The 15,600-nt window shown below is 39.6% G+C and overlaps 1 protein-coding gene across 2 annotated transcripts in view; it reads right to left on the minus strand.

Moving 5' to 3' along the window:
• Positions 1 to 15,600, minus strand: part of G2E3 (G2/M-phase specific E3 ubiquitin protein ligase) — a 35,341-nt gene that overhangs the window by 7,465 nt on the left and 12,276 nt on the right. For both annotated transcript variants that reach the window (XM_088145405.1, XM_088145404.1), the window contains exons 7-15: positions 13,308 to 13,409; positions 6,660 to 6,784; positions 6,253 to 6,415; positions 4,480 to 4,586; positions 4,219 to 4,335; positions 3,250 to 3,377; positions 3,035 to 3,164; positions 1,750 to 1,881; positions 445 to 755 (exon numbers count right to left, since the gene is read on the minus strand). In XM_088145405.1, coding sequence (XP_088001531.1) covers positions 445 to 755; positions 1,750 to 1,881; positions 3,035 to 3,164; positions 3,250 to 3,377; positions 4,219 to 4,335; positions 4,480 to 4,586; positions 6,253 to 6,415; positions 6,660 to 6,784; positions 13,308 to 13,409 — 1,315 coding nt within the window. The remainder of the gene's footprint in view (positions 1 to 444; positions 756 to 1,749; positions 1,882 to 3,034; positions 3,165 to 3,249; positions 3,378 to 4,218; positions 4,336 to 4,479; positions 4,587 to 6,252; positions 6,416 to 6,659; positions 6,785 to 13,307; positions 13,410 to 15,600) is intronic.

The raw sequence follows: 15,600 nt of genomic DNA on the forward strand, positions 1-15,600 counted from the left end.
TAAACAGGCAGCAAAACATTTTTCCATGTCCAAATCTATCAACATATGCTTAGATAACTCTTCTTCACCATTCATTAGGTCAGCTTACTCCAGCCAATGAAAGGAAAAATGCTTACTGATGCATTGTCAGATAATATACTAATCAAGTCTTCACAGTTTGAAGGAATTTTTAAAATGAGCCACACCAATTCCAGAGTATCAGAATATTTGAAACAATGTGAAACAAAACACTGTTTACCTTGAACTTGAGACAAATTTAAAATAAATACTGTTTGTTTTGTATTTAGCCCAAAACATCTGAAGTAGCCATTTTAAGACATTCTAACAGTTAACATTAGAATAAAGGTTCCTACCTCTGCCACCATTATTTAGTGTCTGAACATAGCTAGCAATCAAAACTACATCCCCATCATGCTGTATATTCCAAATACATGTCAGGCTTACCTTGAGGATCAAAAGACAAATTCTTTGAGAAGTCCCCCTCAAATAATGAAGAATTCTGAAGGTGAAGCATCAGTAATAGAAAAAAATCTTCCTTTGATGAGCAACAGAGATCCACCTCTATTTTATTCCTGCAGTTTATATACTTTACTTCAATGGTGTTAGCAGGATTGAAGTTCCGCTTCTGAAATCCTTTTAGAGCACTACCCCAGATATTTTGTCTGTTGATATTCAGTCTTGTTGGTTTGGTATTAATTTGTGATCTTAATTCCCTCAGAATATTGGAGACTTCTCTTTTCTGCATTCCAAGTTGCCTATATAATATGATTAGCAAAACATCTATTTAGGAATTTCAGCAATAATTCTGATGGCAAGCAAGTACCACTATCAGGAGCAAATTAATTCATTTTTTCCCAACATGTATAAAATTATTTTATAGTTATAATAAAGAACTAATTTTAGACGAGGAAGCAAAAAGATTATTCTGTATCATTAATTTGAGACCAAGATCAGAGAAAAGGCTTATTATTAAAGATACATCTAAAATCACTTTTCTATTGAGATAACAAAAGTGGGTTGGGGTCCTGATTGCTAATAGAAATGTCTTGAGTAGAATTTTGATAACTAATATTTCTAAGTGTAGCTCTTTACACCTCTTGAAAATGTGCACTGGAAAACAATCTTACTAGAATAGTGTGGTCACTTCCTTGTTTGTTTGTTTTATTATTCATTCATTTATTCATTAAATTTATATAAGTGCCCTCTCAGACCAGTGACTCTATGTCAAACTACTCCCCTTCTACAGCTGAGGTCATTGGATCTTAATCCTGTCCCTCAATGGAAGAATCCTGTCTATCTGCATAGGTCCATTTAGATTCAAAGCTGACATCACTAATTTTGAAACAATGGGCAGGATCTGATAACTATAATTGTATTTATTGTTATTTCACAGTTCCCAGTATTACATGGCAAACTAGCAAACTAGTAGCAGAGTCAGATCAGTCCTGCCAAAAGTAATGGCAAAGTGTTGCAGGAGAGAGCAGCATTCAGTGAATGCTTCCATATACCCACTTAGTTTGCCTGTGCCCATTTCTGAGATGTGGTGGAGGATGCTGTCTCTTAAAAATATTGAAGAAACTTTCAATTTTCCGCTTGGTTAACCTCTCTGTGAATGAAAGGAATTGTCAGGGGTAAAAGAATTCAAAAACAATTTGCAATATGATCGGAAGAAAAGTTACACAAAGTAAAAAGAAAAAAAAAAGTTATTTTTAAACTCAGTTATTAAATGACAACTATTTATTAACTTACATTTTTCTTAAAGATAAATTCCTTACTGAAGGACTGATGAAGGCAGATGGGGGTAAAAATCTGTTATTAGAAGAGGGAAGATCTGCTTGTGAACACTGAGTAAAACCATTGGAGCATACCATCTTTGGGGACCTGAAGGGAAAAAAATACAAGAATAACTTTAATTTCTACTCAAGTTACAGATAACTTTTTACAAATCAAAAGCTGAAAACATACAAGGTCAAGCATATATATTTCACCCCAAACCTACTTTGAAGTTAGATTCTTCATAATCCAAATATTTCTAGTTTTAATATATAATGCATAAGAAACCATTTGCATTATAATTTCATTTTTAAAAATGAGTGCTCTAGGCAAAAGGCATTGCTTTTAGATTTTTTTAAAAAATGACCTTAAATGAATTACGTTTGGTGTTTCTTGCTAAAAGCTAGTATTTTAATAAGCCAGTGCAGAAAGGGTCATTAATACAGCATAACATTTTGCTGATTCCTGACACACAGCAACAGCACAAAATTTCTTAGATTCCTACCTTGGAGAGCAACTTTTCTAATGGTACAAAAGCTGCTTTAAGCAGTTTCTAAGAGGTGCATGGAATTCGCCATAAAATTCCTGTCTTTTAGCTTAAAACATAACATTGTGCTAAGCTATAATTTAGCAAAATACAGACACCCAAGAATGTAGCTTAAGCAAGAGAGTTTGGAAGCTTTCGGTGCAGCACAGCCTGTGGTGTTGCTCAACTCAAAACTGTGACTAATCTTCTATTATAGTTGACAATTTCATGAAATATGGTTTGAATTTAACATTATTTAGAATTAGTTTCAGACGTTTACTATAGATTGTCAGCATGAGTAACATAACAATATAAACTAAAGAAAGTAAAAGCATTCAAGTTGTTGTTATGGTTATATAGGAAAAAGAAAAGGAAGGAAAGCATATGAGTCTGAACTCTCTGTATTACATTTCAGCTTATTTATATCATGTTAAATTTTGACTAGCATAAGTGCAACTTATATTGTTATCATTGTTCTTATATCCCACCTTTATTTTGTATACCTCAAGGTGGTGTACATATTTCCATCTCCTATTTTGCCCAAAACCACCACCCTGTGAAGTGAGGTTGGGCTGAGAGAGAGTAACCAGTCCAAAATCACCTAGTTGGTTGCTATGCCTAAGAAAGCACTAAAACCTCATGATCTCCCAGTTTTTAGTCCAGCACCTTAACTACTACATCAGACTGGCTCTCTAAACATTTTCACATGCTTGTGAGAAGATGGAAATCACATGCCTGACATGGAAGCCAAGATGAGATCCTGGAGACTGTCTAGGGTATTTGGGTGATGGATCTTCCATCAAACTGTCTCCATCTGCTTTTTCTGGCATACTCAAGGAACGCTTTCGCCATTTCTGAGCACTTCCTATATAACAAAGTAAGCATGTTTTATTTCATAAATCATTATTAGCTTTCAGTTAATTCAAGCTTTATGAATAATATGTTCATACCATTTGATTTGGCAAGGATGGTCCTACATTCTATGCATTCCCAATTTTGCTCCCAGCTTGTTAGTGAGGAACATGCCAAATGAGTTCCACTAGAACCACAACACTGACAGCGTTTTATTTCCCATTTGCTAAGAGGAAATAAAAAAGTATTATAAATTATGACAATAACTTTAATTCAGCAAAGCTATACAGACATTATCATTCTTTCTGAAGAGAAATTAGATCATACATTCATTGAGTTGTAACAAAATATAAGAGTGAAAGACTAACAGCATTTTAAATTATTTTAGGCTGCCTTTCTATCAGAAAATGAATTTACTGATATTTAATATGACTGTTCAACTATATTTTGTTCTACAAGCCATTGTTATTGAATAACTGCTAAGAAACAAAATGACATACACTACAAATCAAAAGAACTAACACAGTCAGAAAAAGCTATAGCAACACACAGGCACAAACCCCTTTCAATCTAGTCTATGGGCAACTCAGTCCTACAGATAATCTATGCAATCATCCTTAAAAGCTTTCTGAAAAAGCAAAATTTTCACCATTTGACAGAAAGCAGTTAACAATAAAGCTTCCCTGGAGAGGTGAAGAGAGAGCCCTGACTTACACAGACATCCCATTAATTTCAAAGAGTAGCATATGGATGAAGATTCTTAATCTTAATCTGATTGAAGATAGGCATATATTTCTTTTAAAACATTTTTTCATAACTAATATAATAAAAGTAGGATTGTTTAGCATTTCAAATAAACAATGTCTTTGTTATATATAATAAATGATCAAGATAATTATGAATAGAAAACAAAACCCTATCAGCCAATTAAAATAAATGGTCAATGATTTCTTTGGCTTATTCAAACAATTATAAATCATTTGATTTTTTAAATTTTGAATTTGCTACATTTGAAAAACCAGAAAGAAATTAGACATTGTCGGCAAAAACAGCATAAATGTTAATACCTATCAGGCTCATTGTAGTCTCTTCCATTTTTGCAAAGGCATCTTTTAATATCACAGTGCTGGTAACGTTGAAGAAGTTCTTGATAGGCATTCTCTTCCAGTTCCCAAGAGGCATCTCTGGAATCATTCAAACATTTGTTAGAATACTGTAATTCTGGAGTTTAGCTTTTCTTGTTAAACTAGTCAACAGTAAAATACAGTGTAAGAATGCAATCACACAATATAAAATTAACATAATAAACAATAATTTAAATGGCTTACTTTTCTGGAATATGGATGCCCATTCTTAACATTTCATTCTGAAATTTTTCTTTATTATTACATACAGGACATCTAAAGAAAAATACTCCTGCACTGACAGCTTGACACTGAATCCAAGAGAGAAAAATAATGATCAATAAAAGTTATTTACTTCACACAGAGACTACTAAATGCCTTTGAAAATTAAGGCATAATATCTGTAAGAACAAATGATTGATTCAGGTATAAAAGCTTGAGACAAATTTCCTATTTCCTTTAAATTTTGCAAATGCTAACTACAAGGGTTGAATGAAAAGTAATGCCTCCAAAGTTTTGAACAGATGACAGTACTAATGTACTAAATGCTCTGACATGTTTTTTAGTATTCGTCCTTTCACTTCAGTTGGTAGATGTTGCTGTGAGAAAAGGTTGTGTTGCTATTATTAATTCTTTGAAATGGAAGCCTGCAATGAGTACTCATCAGTGAGCTTTAAGCAACACTCCATGTTGAATTTTTGACTGAAGGAGCCTCTCCAATTGAAATTCATTACTGAATGTAGGTTGCTTATGGTGATGACTGTATTGACATGAGTACTGTGTGCTGCTGGGTCAAAAAATATAAAGACGGTGAACAAGGAAGACCTACTTTGTATGATCAAGAATGAAGTGGACATCTATGACAGCAACTAAGTTTCACATGAGAAAAGCTGATGAAATGATTAAGGACAATTGGCAGATCATTCAAAGGGACATTACTGTCAAGCTTAGCATTTAGCTTAGCAGGAACATGTGAGTCACATTATTAATGTTTTTCAATAGCAGAAAGCTGTGCAAGATGGGTTCCTTGCACACTGGGCAAGCTTCAAGAGTTGAAATTTGCCAGCTATTGTTGTCTCATGCTAAGAGAATGAAAGTGAGGAATTTTTTTGTATCATGACAGCCAGTGAAACGTGGACTGATCCTCATGATGCAGAAATGAAGTGTTAGTCCATGGAATATCATCACAAAGCTTCATCTGTAGAAAAAAACCAAACCAAACCCTGGCTTTGGCAGGAAAATGCATGGTTAGAGTTTTCTGGGACACAGATGTTTTTCACGTGGATTTACTTTTAACTTGACATCACTATCAACTCAGAGCACTGCACTGCAACAGTCAAAACTTTGAAACAATGATTAAGCAGAATTTGGAAGTGCAAGAAGGAATTTTTTTTTGCAGCATGTCAATGGTAGGCTTCACACCTCATGAGCCACTGAAGAGGCAATTGTGAAGTTGGATCTCACCATCTTACCCCATTCGCCATATAGTCCAGACTTGGCATCATGCGACTTCCACCTTTTCCCCAAATTGAAGGAATACCTTTGTGGGCATCTGTTTGAGTCAAATGAAGAAGTGGAAAGGACTGTCAGGACCTGGTTGAAGAGACAAAGTATGGAGTTCTTTCGTGACAGCTTTCAGAAGCTTGTCCATTGTTGGCAGAAGTGTGTAGTGAATGGTGGTGATTATGTGGATAAGTAAATATAGGTAAAAAAGGAGCTCATTTCAAGGATTATTTCCTTATTTCATTTATTAAAATGTCCTTATATAAACAAAAGTTACGGAGGTGGAGGCATTACTTTTCATTCAAACCTTGTAGATCGAGTTTATAAGGGTTCCCTGGACCATCTCATCCACATATTTCTGTCTCACTTCAAACCTACTTAAATGTAGATCTATATTCAAACAATGACAATTTACAGTTTGTTTCTTTTTAATAAGTAAAAGAGACTTCTGCTATAATGGCAATCCAGACATACCTGCAAACATTCCCTATGAAACCAAGCATTTTTACAGCATGGGCTTGTCAAAATGTTGTATGCAGGTACACATTCAACCAACTCCAAACATATTGTACATTGTGATGATCCTTTACAATTAGAAGGATGTTTTTGAGTAGGTCGGTGTTTCCAACAATATGACCTTAAATTAGAGAGGCAGAATTGCATAGAATCACAACACTTAAAAAAACAGAAATGTTACTCAGGCAAAACAAGTACTTTGTAAAAACATTTTCTCAGATATGGATGTAAGGACCAATTTACTTACATATTAACTGAAGTTAATCTGATGTTATTAAGTTATCAGCAGTAACTTTAATGCTTGCAATTTTAGAAAACAAATAGCTCCAATAAACTTTTGAAATAATGAAGTAAAATAAACTTACGGAAAAGTTTCTCTGAATTGGAAAAGGCATCCTCTCTCTATCCCACAAGGAAAGTGGTAGCTTCGTTTGCATCTGGATGTTATACAGCCAATTGAACCACCTTTTTTCTTACAGATAGTACATTTCTAAAAAATACCATAATAAATACTCTTAAATAAGAAGACTTTACTACAATACTTATGAATTTAGTCTGTAATAAATTTAAATATTTTAAGCACTATATTTTTATCACCACTTACAGAAAAACAGTTATTTTGCATCAAAGTTTATACAAGAAAAAACACACCGGTACCATATAATTGGGTATTGGGATAGTTGCTACAGGGTTTTTTTTTACCTTTACCCGAATGCCCTGAGAACTTACCTGTGTGCCCTGAAACCTGGACGCCAAACTGCAGACTTTGGGGGTGTCCTATGGTAGAGTTTGGTGGAACCAGTGTGGCTGGAGCCCCGCGGTTGAGTTGGACGTGGTGCGGCAAGCGGCGCGCAAGGCAAGTGATGTGGCAAGCAGTGCTAGGCAAGCAGTGTGCAAGGCAAGTGGTGTGGCAAGTGGTGCGAGCTCAAGGAGAGGCCTGGGCTACAAAGAAGAACTTTTTGCTCTAGTCTTGGATCTTTGGGGGTGCTTGATGCTTCAGACTCAGACGCATGGAGGTTGGCGAAGCTCAGTGGAGGTTATCTGGAGTGTGGCGGGGGCCAGATGGAACTCTGCAGTTGTGTCAGGTGATGCAGAGAAGGTATAGCCTGAAGAGAGATCTGGGCCGTGGCAGCCTAGAACTTAGCTGAGCTCAAGGCTGGACCACTGTGCAGGGCCTGAAAATTGGCTGGACTGGATGAAATGATTAAGGACAATTGGCAGATCATTCAAAGGGACATTACTGTCAAGCTTAGCATTTAGCTTAGCAGGAACATGTGAGTCACATTATTAATGTTTTTCAATAGTGGTGAATCCGAGTTGCAGCTGAAGTGGTTTGAGTGGGACCAGTGGCGAAGAACTGAGGCCTGGACATCAGCCTAACAACCAGCTTGGCATCTGGCACCCGAACTGCAGCTCTGGCCCCAAGGGGACTTGAAGGACATGGAAGCTGGCAGGTTTGATTCCGGACAGAGTGCTGGGGTCCCTCGAGTAGACATTAGCTGGGTCTCTCTCCCTAGGTGGATGTGTGAATGTGTGGGTGAATGTGTGAGTGTTGTTCCCTACCGACCAGTGAGAGAAGTCGGTGTGGGGGGCATGGTGTATAAAAGGGGTGAGGGATAAAGCTCCAACGGCGCTAAGAGTGGGAGCTGGAGTGCTGGAGAGCATACCACCACTCATGATTGACTGATTGATTGGGTGATTGTTAGTGTATGTTGGATGAGGGTCCCCTAACTAGAGATGCTGGAGGCCCAGGATTGGGGGGAATCAGAGACCCTGGGGGGTTTAGGGTGGTTCATGCTATTCAGATGGTGATGGGGAGGGGGTGTTAAGATAGGAGTCAGAGGGCAGGCCGCTCTTGGGGAAGATGCCCCTGGTATTTACTACCGGTGGCATGTTCTGGCCTCTGGACTCAGACCTAGACCCTGGAAAGCGGATCCACGGAGGCCCTGGCTTTTGGCGGCTGCTTCTTAACACCAAGTCAGTTAATAACAAGGCCCCCCCATATGTGATTTGATCACTGAGGAACAGGCTGACCTGGTGTGTATCACCGAGACCTGCCTGGGCCCTAAAGCGGGGAAACTCCTTTCAGAAATGTGCCCAGCCAAGTTTATGGTTTGGCACCAGCTGAGACCCCAGGGCAGGGCAGGAGGGGTAGCAGTTGTTATCCGGGAGTCTCTGTTAGTCTTCAGGGGTGCTGCTCCACAAGTGGCTGGTTGCGAGACCCTGTTCCTGAAGTTGGGTTTGCAAGAACAGTTGGGATTGTTGGTACTATACCAGCCTCCCCACTGTGTAGCAACCTCCCTGCCTGAGCTGGCTCAGGGCTGGCAGTGGAGTTCTCCAGACGCATGGTTCTGGGGGACTTCAATCTGTCATCCCTGGGACATGCCTCGGAGGCAGCCCAGGAGTTCATGGCCACCATGGCAGCCATAGGCCTGTCCCAGGTTATTTGCAACCTGACTCAGGATAGTGGTCCCACACTGGACTTGGTTTTCTTGTCAGAGCAGTGGCAAGATGATCTGAAGGGGGAGTTACATCTGTCCCCATTGTCATGGTCAGACCATGGCCTGGTGACTGAGATTCTCCCATGCTGCCCCCCTCTGCAGGGAGGCAGGACCTATTCAACTGGTCCCCTCCTGGCGACTGATTGGCCCAGTTGGGTTCCAAAGGGAGTTGGGGGTTATACCTGAGGATCTGCTGCATGGTCCAGCAGAGGCCTTGGCTGCCACCTGGAATAGGAAGGTGGCCGAGGCCTTGGACAAGATCACGCCCATGCGACCTCTCTTGACCCATTGAACCTGACACTCCCTGTGGTTTATGGAGGAGTTGAGGGCCTTGAAAAAGATTAAAGGATGTCTAGAGCACCACTGGAGGAAAACAAGGACTGAACCCGACCAAACACAGGCTAGAGCCACTATTAAGGCCTACCTTGTGGTGGTAAAAGTGGTGAAACGTCAATATTTCCCCGCTCTTATTACATCTGCAGAATGCCGCCAGGCGGCCCTATTTAAGATCACCTGATCCCTCTTGGGAAAGGAGGGCCCAGTGGCCCATTTACAGGACTGTGCAGAGGAATTTTCTGGGAACCTGGCGGATAAAATCGCTCAGAACCGTTCCAAGTGTGGGGCATGGCCTATGGAGATGCCCAGGGTACAGACATACCCTGTTATCTCAGAACAGTTTGATCCTGTTGGACCCGAGGAAGCTGACAGGGTCTTCCAGACTGTTAATGCCCCTACTTGTCAACTAGATCCATGCCCCTCCTGGCTGGTCAAGGCTGCTCGGGAGGTGACATGTGGGTGGGTCCAGGCAATGGTGAATTCATCCTTGAGGGAGGGGGTGTTTCCAGTTGTCTTTAAAGAGGCGCTGGTGCAGCTCCTCCTCAAGAAACCATCCCTAGATCCCACCGTATTGGACAATTTTCCTCCAGTCTCCCACCTCCCCTTTTTAGGGAAGGTAGTTGAGAAGGTGGTAGCACTGCAGCTCTAGGGGACACTGGATGAAACGGATTATCTGGACCCTTTTCAGTGAGGTTTCAGGCCTGGATATGGGATGGAAACAGCATTGGTCACACTCATGGATGATCTCTGGTGGGAGCGGGATGGGGGTTGAGCATCCATCCACACTCTTCTTGACCTCTCAGTGGCTTTTGATACCATTGACCATGGTATCCTTTTGGGCCAACTTAGGGAGTTGGGAGCGGGTAGCAGAGTTTTGTGCTGGTTCACTTCCTTCCTCCAAGATCAGTCCCAAAGTTGATTGGGAGAGGTCTGGCCCATGGCCCCACTGTTGTGGGGTATTGTAGGGTTTGGTACTCTGTTCACTCCTTTTTAACACCTATATTAAACCACTGGGTGAGATCATCCACCACCATGGGATGAGGTATTATCAATATGCAGATGATACCCAATTATACATCTCCATCATGGGTGATTTGAGTGATGCTGTGACCACCCTTTCCTGGTGCCTGGAGGCTGTGAGGGTCTGGATGGGGAACAACAGGCTTCAGCTGAACCCTAGTAAGATGGAGTGACTGTGGATTGGAGGCTCCTCTTTATCTGGGGGTTTACCATCTTTGGTTCTCAATGGGGTTGCATTGCCCCAGACAGACCTGGTGCGTAATCTGGGGGTCCTCCTGGATTCATGACTCCTGCTTGAGGAGCAGGTGGCAGTCGTAGCCAGGAGGGTCTTTACTCAACTTCTTGTTGTGCGCCAGTTACGCCCCTTCCTGGATCAGGAGTCCCTCTAGTCTGTCACTCACACCCTGATCATCTCTCATTTAGACTATTGCAATGCACTCTATGTGGGGCTACCTTTGAATAAAGGAAGCTATAGCTGGTTCAAAATGCGGCCGCACAAGCAATCTTGGGTGCCCCAAGGATGGCACATGTAGCACCTTTGATGCGGGACCTGCATTGGATTCCAGTTTGTTTCTGGGTCCAATTCAAGGTGTTGGTTATCACCTTTAAAGCCCTACATGGCATGGGTCCAGGTTACCTAAGGGACCATCTTACCCCCATTACATCGACCTGTCCCACCTGGTCTGGCAGAGAAGGCATATTGCAGATCCCAATGATGAGAGAATGTTGACTGACAGGTCCTAGGAAGAGAGCCTTCTTTGCCGTTGCCCCCACCCTATGGAATACTCTCCCCCCAGAGGTGAGGCAGGCCCCAACTCTCGTCCTTCCGGAAAGCAGTCAAGACCTGGCTCTGCCAACTGGCATGGGGCGCAAAAAAGGGCAACCAACCCTGGAGGTGGCTAGCACTTTGAAGATGCTCCCATATGTTAACATCTTACTGACCATCAACATCTTGGAAGATATTACTTGTGTATGTGTTTGGTTTTTATTCTATTTTTACTGTATTTTATATTGTTTTATTGTATTTTAATATTTATTGCTGTTTTATTGTAAACCGCCCAGAGTTACTTTTTGTGAGATGGGCGGTATCTAAATTTGAAATTAATTAATTAATTAAATAAAAACCATTCCTTGGGTTGAGCTCTACTTATGGTAAGTACACAGACACACGTATATTGATCTTGGCAACAATATGGAAATAGTTTGCCATTGTCAAGAATGTTGACAATCTTCAAGGATGTTTGTCTGTTTCCCTTTCAAATATATAGCCCTGGGTTTTCCTGGTAGTCTCTCATTCATGTCTGATCTGTTTAATTTTTTAAGATCAGCTAATATTGGCTAGATGCTTCCACCTGTTGCAATCAGATGCATATAGGTGAAAACAACACAAGTGAGTGAATAGTATGAATAGGTGACATGTCATGCAGTTAGATGTACTTAAGTTTTTATTTCAGTGTTATCTAATTGCTTAAATTACAAAAATAGATTAAGCCAAAATCTTCATAGAAGCTGCTGAGGAAAGGAGAAGAGGGGAAGAAAGTATAAAAGATGAAGCCAAAATCATTGGTGAGGTAGCAGCTTGTCAGGTGTTATTGAAGGGGGGAGCAAGTGATGATGGGTAGAAGTATTGACAAGACTAAACATTTCAGCAGCTGACTACTGTAGCCCAGGATGCATAAAATAATGCATTACAATATGAGAGCTAAGACTGTAAAGATGTAAGGATACATACATATTTTAGAAAAATGTCCACAGATTTCAGCAAATGATCTTTTACCAAATCAATGGCAACACATAAAACTCAAATCTCCCCCCAGAAGTGAGGTGGGCCCATACCCTCCCAATTTTCCAGAGGGAATTGAAGACTTGGCTCTGCCAACTTGGGTGGGGCAAGGAAAGATACAACCGACCTTGGGGATGGCTGGTGCCTTGAAGATGCTCCCTGAGTTTATTAACATCTAATTAACACCAGCCTCTTGGAAGTATTATATAGGAAGTTTGTTATTGTAGCATATTTTAATTAATTGTTATCTATTTTAATTCATGTTTATTGTTTTTGCTGTAAACCACCCAGAGTCACTCTGCAGTGAGATGGGCAGTGACAAATTTGAAATATAAATAAATAAAAATAAATAATGAAATAATTCATCACTGGTTGTCAAATATTCACAAAAAAGCCTGCTTGCAGTTTGACTAAGAAATTTTTAAATAAATTATTACATTTATAAATTTAATATACCTGTATCAATTATAGACTTAATATAAATTATTAATTTAATAACTTATTATCAATCCTGTAACTTTCAAGCAGTAACTTTTTCAAATGGAACACAATTTTTCCTCTGTCATTTCTTCATTACCTACAGACAATAATCCTTGGTTGTTAATTTGGACAGTAATGATTGTTACTTTGTCTAAAGGATGGAACTTAATCTCATCTCATTTTGCTGCTCCCTCTTCAAATGTGTTTCAAAAGGTATGGAAGCTCTCTGGACTACAACAAGGATGCACATAGGAAGAAACAGCAACAGACTGCTATTTGAATCTTATTCCAAAGTAGCCTTTCTCAACCTCTTTACCTTGGACGAACCCTTGAAACAGTTTTCAGGTCCCAGAGAACTTCTGCACAAAAATCACAAAAAATATAAAAACTTCGCAATACTTCTAATCCACACAATCTACATTTCACCATGTTTGTAACAATAGCAAAGCAGAGGCCAGCAGCTGAGTCACAGCACCTAAAAATGCTCACAGCATTGTGCAGTGTACAAAGTTAAAAAAAAAAAGTTTTTTTTTTAAAATCACAGAGTCTTGTGGAGTCCCTAAGGTTCCACAAAACCCCAACTGAGAAAGTCTAAACTTTCGCTATCCATCTTTAGTATTTTTATCCTTTTTGATGAAAGTTCATTTTGCAGGAAGCTATAAACATGCTTTGGACATATCTAAGGTAAAGACCTGGTTGATTTAGCTGGTCAAGAGTAACATAAATATAGTTCCATAGACCAGTTAAAAATGAAAGTTTACTTTTTCCTTTTTCAACCAAAATAGCTTAATTTATTATATTTAAGAAGTACTGCTAATGTAAGTTTAGCATACATTTAAATTTATAAATATTTATAACTCCTTGGAACAGATTCATTATTCAAAATCTCTTACCAGTCTTGCAGCTCGATTAATTTCTTTTTGGATATCTTCAGGTAAAAAACCATAAAAGCCTTCTTCATCTTCACCCCTCTGCCAAATCCCACTTGACATTAACTATAATTAATGAGGAATGAAATCAACTGACAATCCAGACATATCTGCATTAACTTTTCACCATAAGAAAGCATGTAATTTAATCATTACTGAGGTTTACCTGCATTATAATTATATGTGATTTTCAGTAAACTATTGAGTCATGTTTGCAATATATTTGTTCCAGAGTTAATGTTGCCATCTATTCAGTACAGGTAGTCCTCACATACAGACTGCAATTGGGAGTGGCAACTCTGTCGCTAAGCAACGTGGTTGTAAAGTGAAAAGTCACGTGACCATGCCTGACTTACGATGTCAGTCCTGGCTGCAATCATTACGTGAACTACTACAGGTTGTTAAGTGCGACGTCAAGCGACCATGACTTCCTGCCGGCTTCCCCATTGACTCTGCTTGTCAGAAATTGTATGTGAAGATCACAAATGGGGATCACGTGATTGCAAGACGTTGGGACTGTCATAATTGTGTACTAGTTGCCAAGCGCCTGAATTGCGATCATGTGACCATGGGGATGCTGTGACAGCCATAGCTTCAGGGACTAGTCGTAAATTTTGTTGTTCAGCGCCAACATAACTTTGAACAGTCACTGAATGAGTGGTCGGGAAGCAAGGACTATCTGTACACCTTTCTGCATTTGGTCCACATCTCCCAGCCAACCAAGAAACAGGAAGGCCAAGGCCAAGTTCAGATAATTCTATATTCAGTTATGGCAACACTTTATTCTAAGGAAATACAGACACGATTTGGTGACAATTCCATTGTTTTCAAAGAGGTTCATTATCAATCGTGAAGCATTGCAGCTTTATTTTACAAAATAATACCCAAATCTATGGCCATTTTCTAGTTCCACAGAGGACCTTTGGTGATTTTTCACCCTAAAAATAAGTTTTCTCTGCTTCAGCATAGTATTCGTTGCCAAGAGTCTTTGCATGCTTCTATTCTGAGTCTCATTCTCAATGAATTCAGGATAAACCTGCACCCTTTTTTACTTCCACATGGCACATTTCCACATGGAGCTTTGGCATTATTCCTACAATGGGGATACACCCCTTTGTTCCTATGCTGATTTCACCCTTGAAGAGAGAAATAGATTTTCTTCCATTTGATTGTCCAAAATCTTAATTCACAAAACTTTCATTTGAGCTTTCCCACTGATTAGCAATAGATAATGTTCTCATTAGTGGGTATTCCTGCTAATGTCAGTTTTTCAGGTCTGTGATTCCTCCCTTCTTTTGGTTACTATACTTCTTGATTGCCACCAAACCTTTGCACTGAGACCTGTGGCTTTTTGCCACTATGCCAGTACTTTTTTCCACCTCTTCCACCATAAAATAAAGTGGTAAGGCAAGAAGGAGGAGTGACCAAACACTACTTTTTGGGCTGCTTATTGGTCAGCTGCAAGAACTGCAAATTGGCTCTGACTTCCAATTATGAACCACTGCAAAAATGGTGGAAGGTTTGGTGGCACCAACAGTAGCCATGTTGAATTGTTCACGGAACACAAATCTAACCCTCTGTACTTCATGTTGTGAAATTCTTAAATGCAACAATAAGCAAGCAGAAGCAAGCCTGTTTTGTTATCACAGTAGCATCACAAGTTACAGTTTTAATTTGGCTTGGGTCAGCTAAACATAGAGTGTATTTGACATTTTTCCCTAGATCAGTGTTGTCCAAACTTGGCCACTTTAAGATGAGTGGACTTCAACTCCCAGAATTCCCCAGCCAGCTGGCTGGCGAATTCTGGGAGTTCAACTCCACTCATCTTAAAGTGGCCAAATTTGGACAACACTGCCCTAGATAATCCAAACAAAAAATGTTCTAAATTTAATACACATGCTACATTCTTTTCCAATCTCCTCATCACAGTGTTGGAAGTATGGAGGGAAATCATAGAATGCTTAGGACTGCTTTTGCTTTCATTCATTTAGCACTGAATTCTTCAATCCAACACTAGTAACTGATTATAAACCAACAATATAAGACAACAATTATGTTTTCTCTTAATCTTATGGTTGAAATGAGTTAACTTGGTATACTTGAGGTATACCTTATTTTAGAAAGTTAACACATTTTATTTGTTTATGTTAATATATCCCCCTTTGCTGCAGGGGCACAAAGTAGTCTAGACAGCACTATCTCTTCCATTGTTTTTGTACCTTGGTTTGCTTCTTTCACTGGGCATTGACAGAGGAAT

The sequence above is a fragment of the Python bivittatus genome, unplaced genomic scaffold (assembly GCF_059951505.1).
Source record: "Python bivittatus isolate LINGU-HERP-01145 unplaced genomic scaffold, Pbiv_v1 ctg000480_np1212, whole genome shotgun sequence".
Classification (NCBI taxonomy): Eukaryota; Metazoa; Chordata; class Lepidosauria; order Squamata; family Pythonidae; genus Python; species Python bivittatus.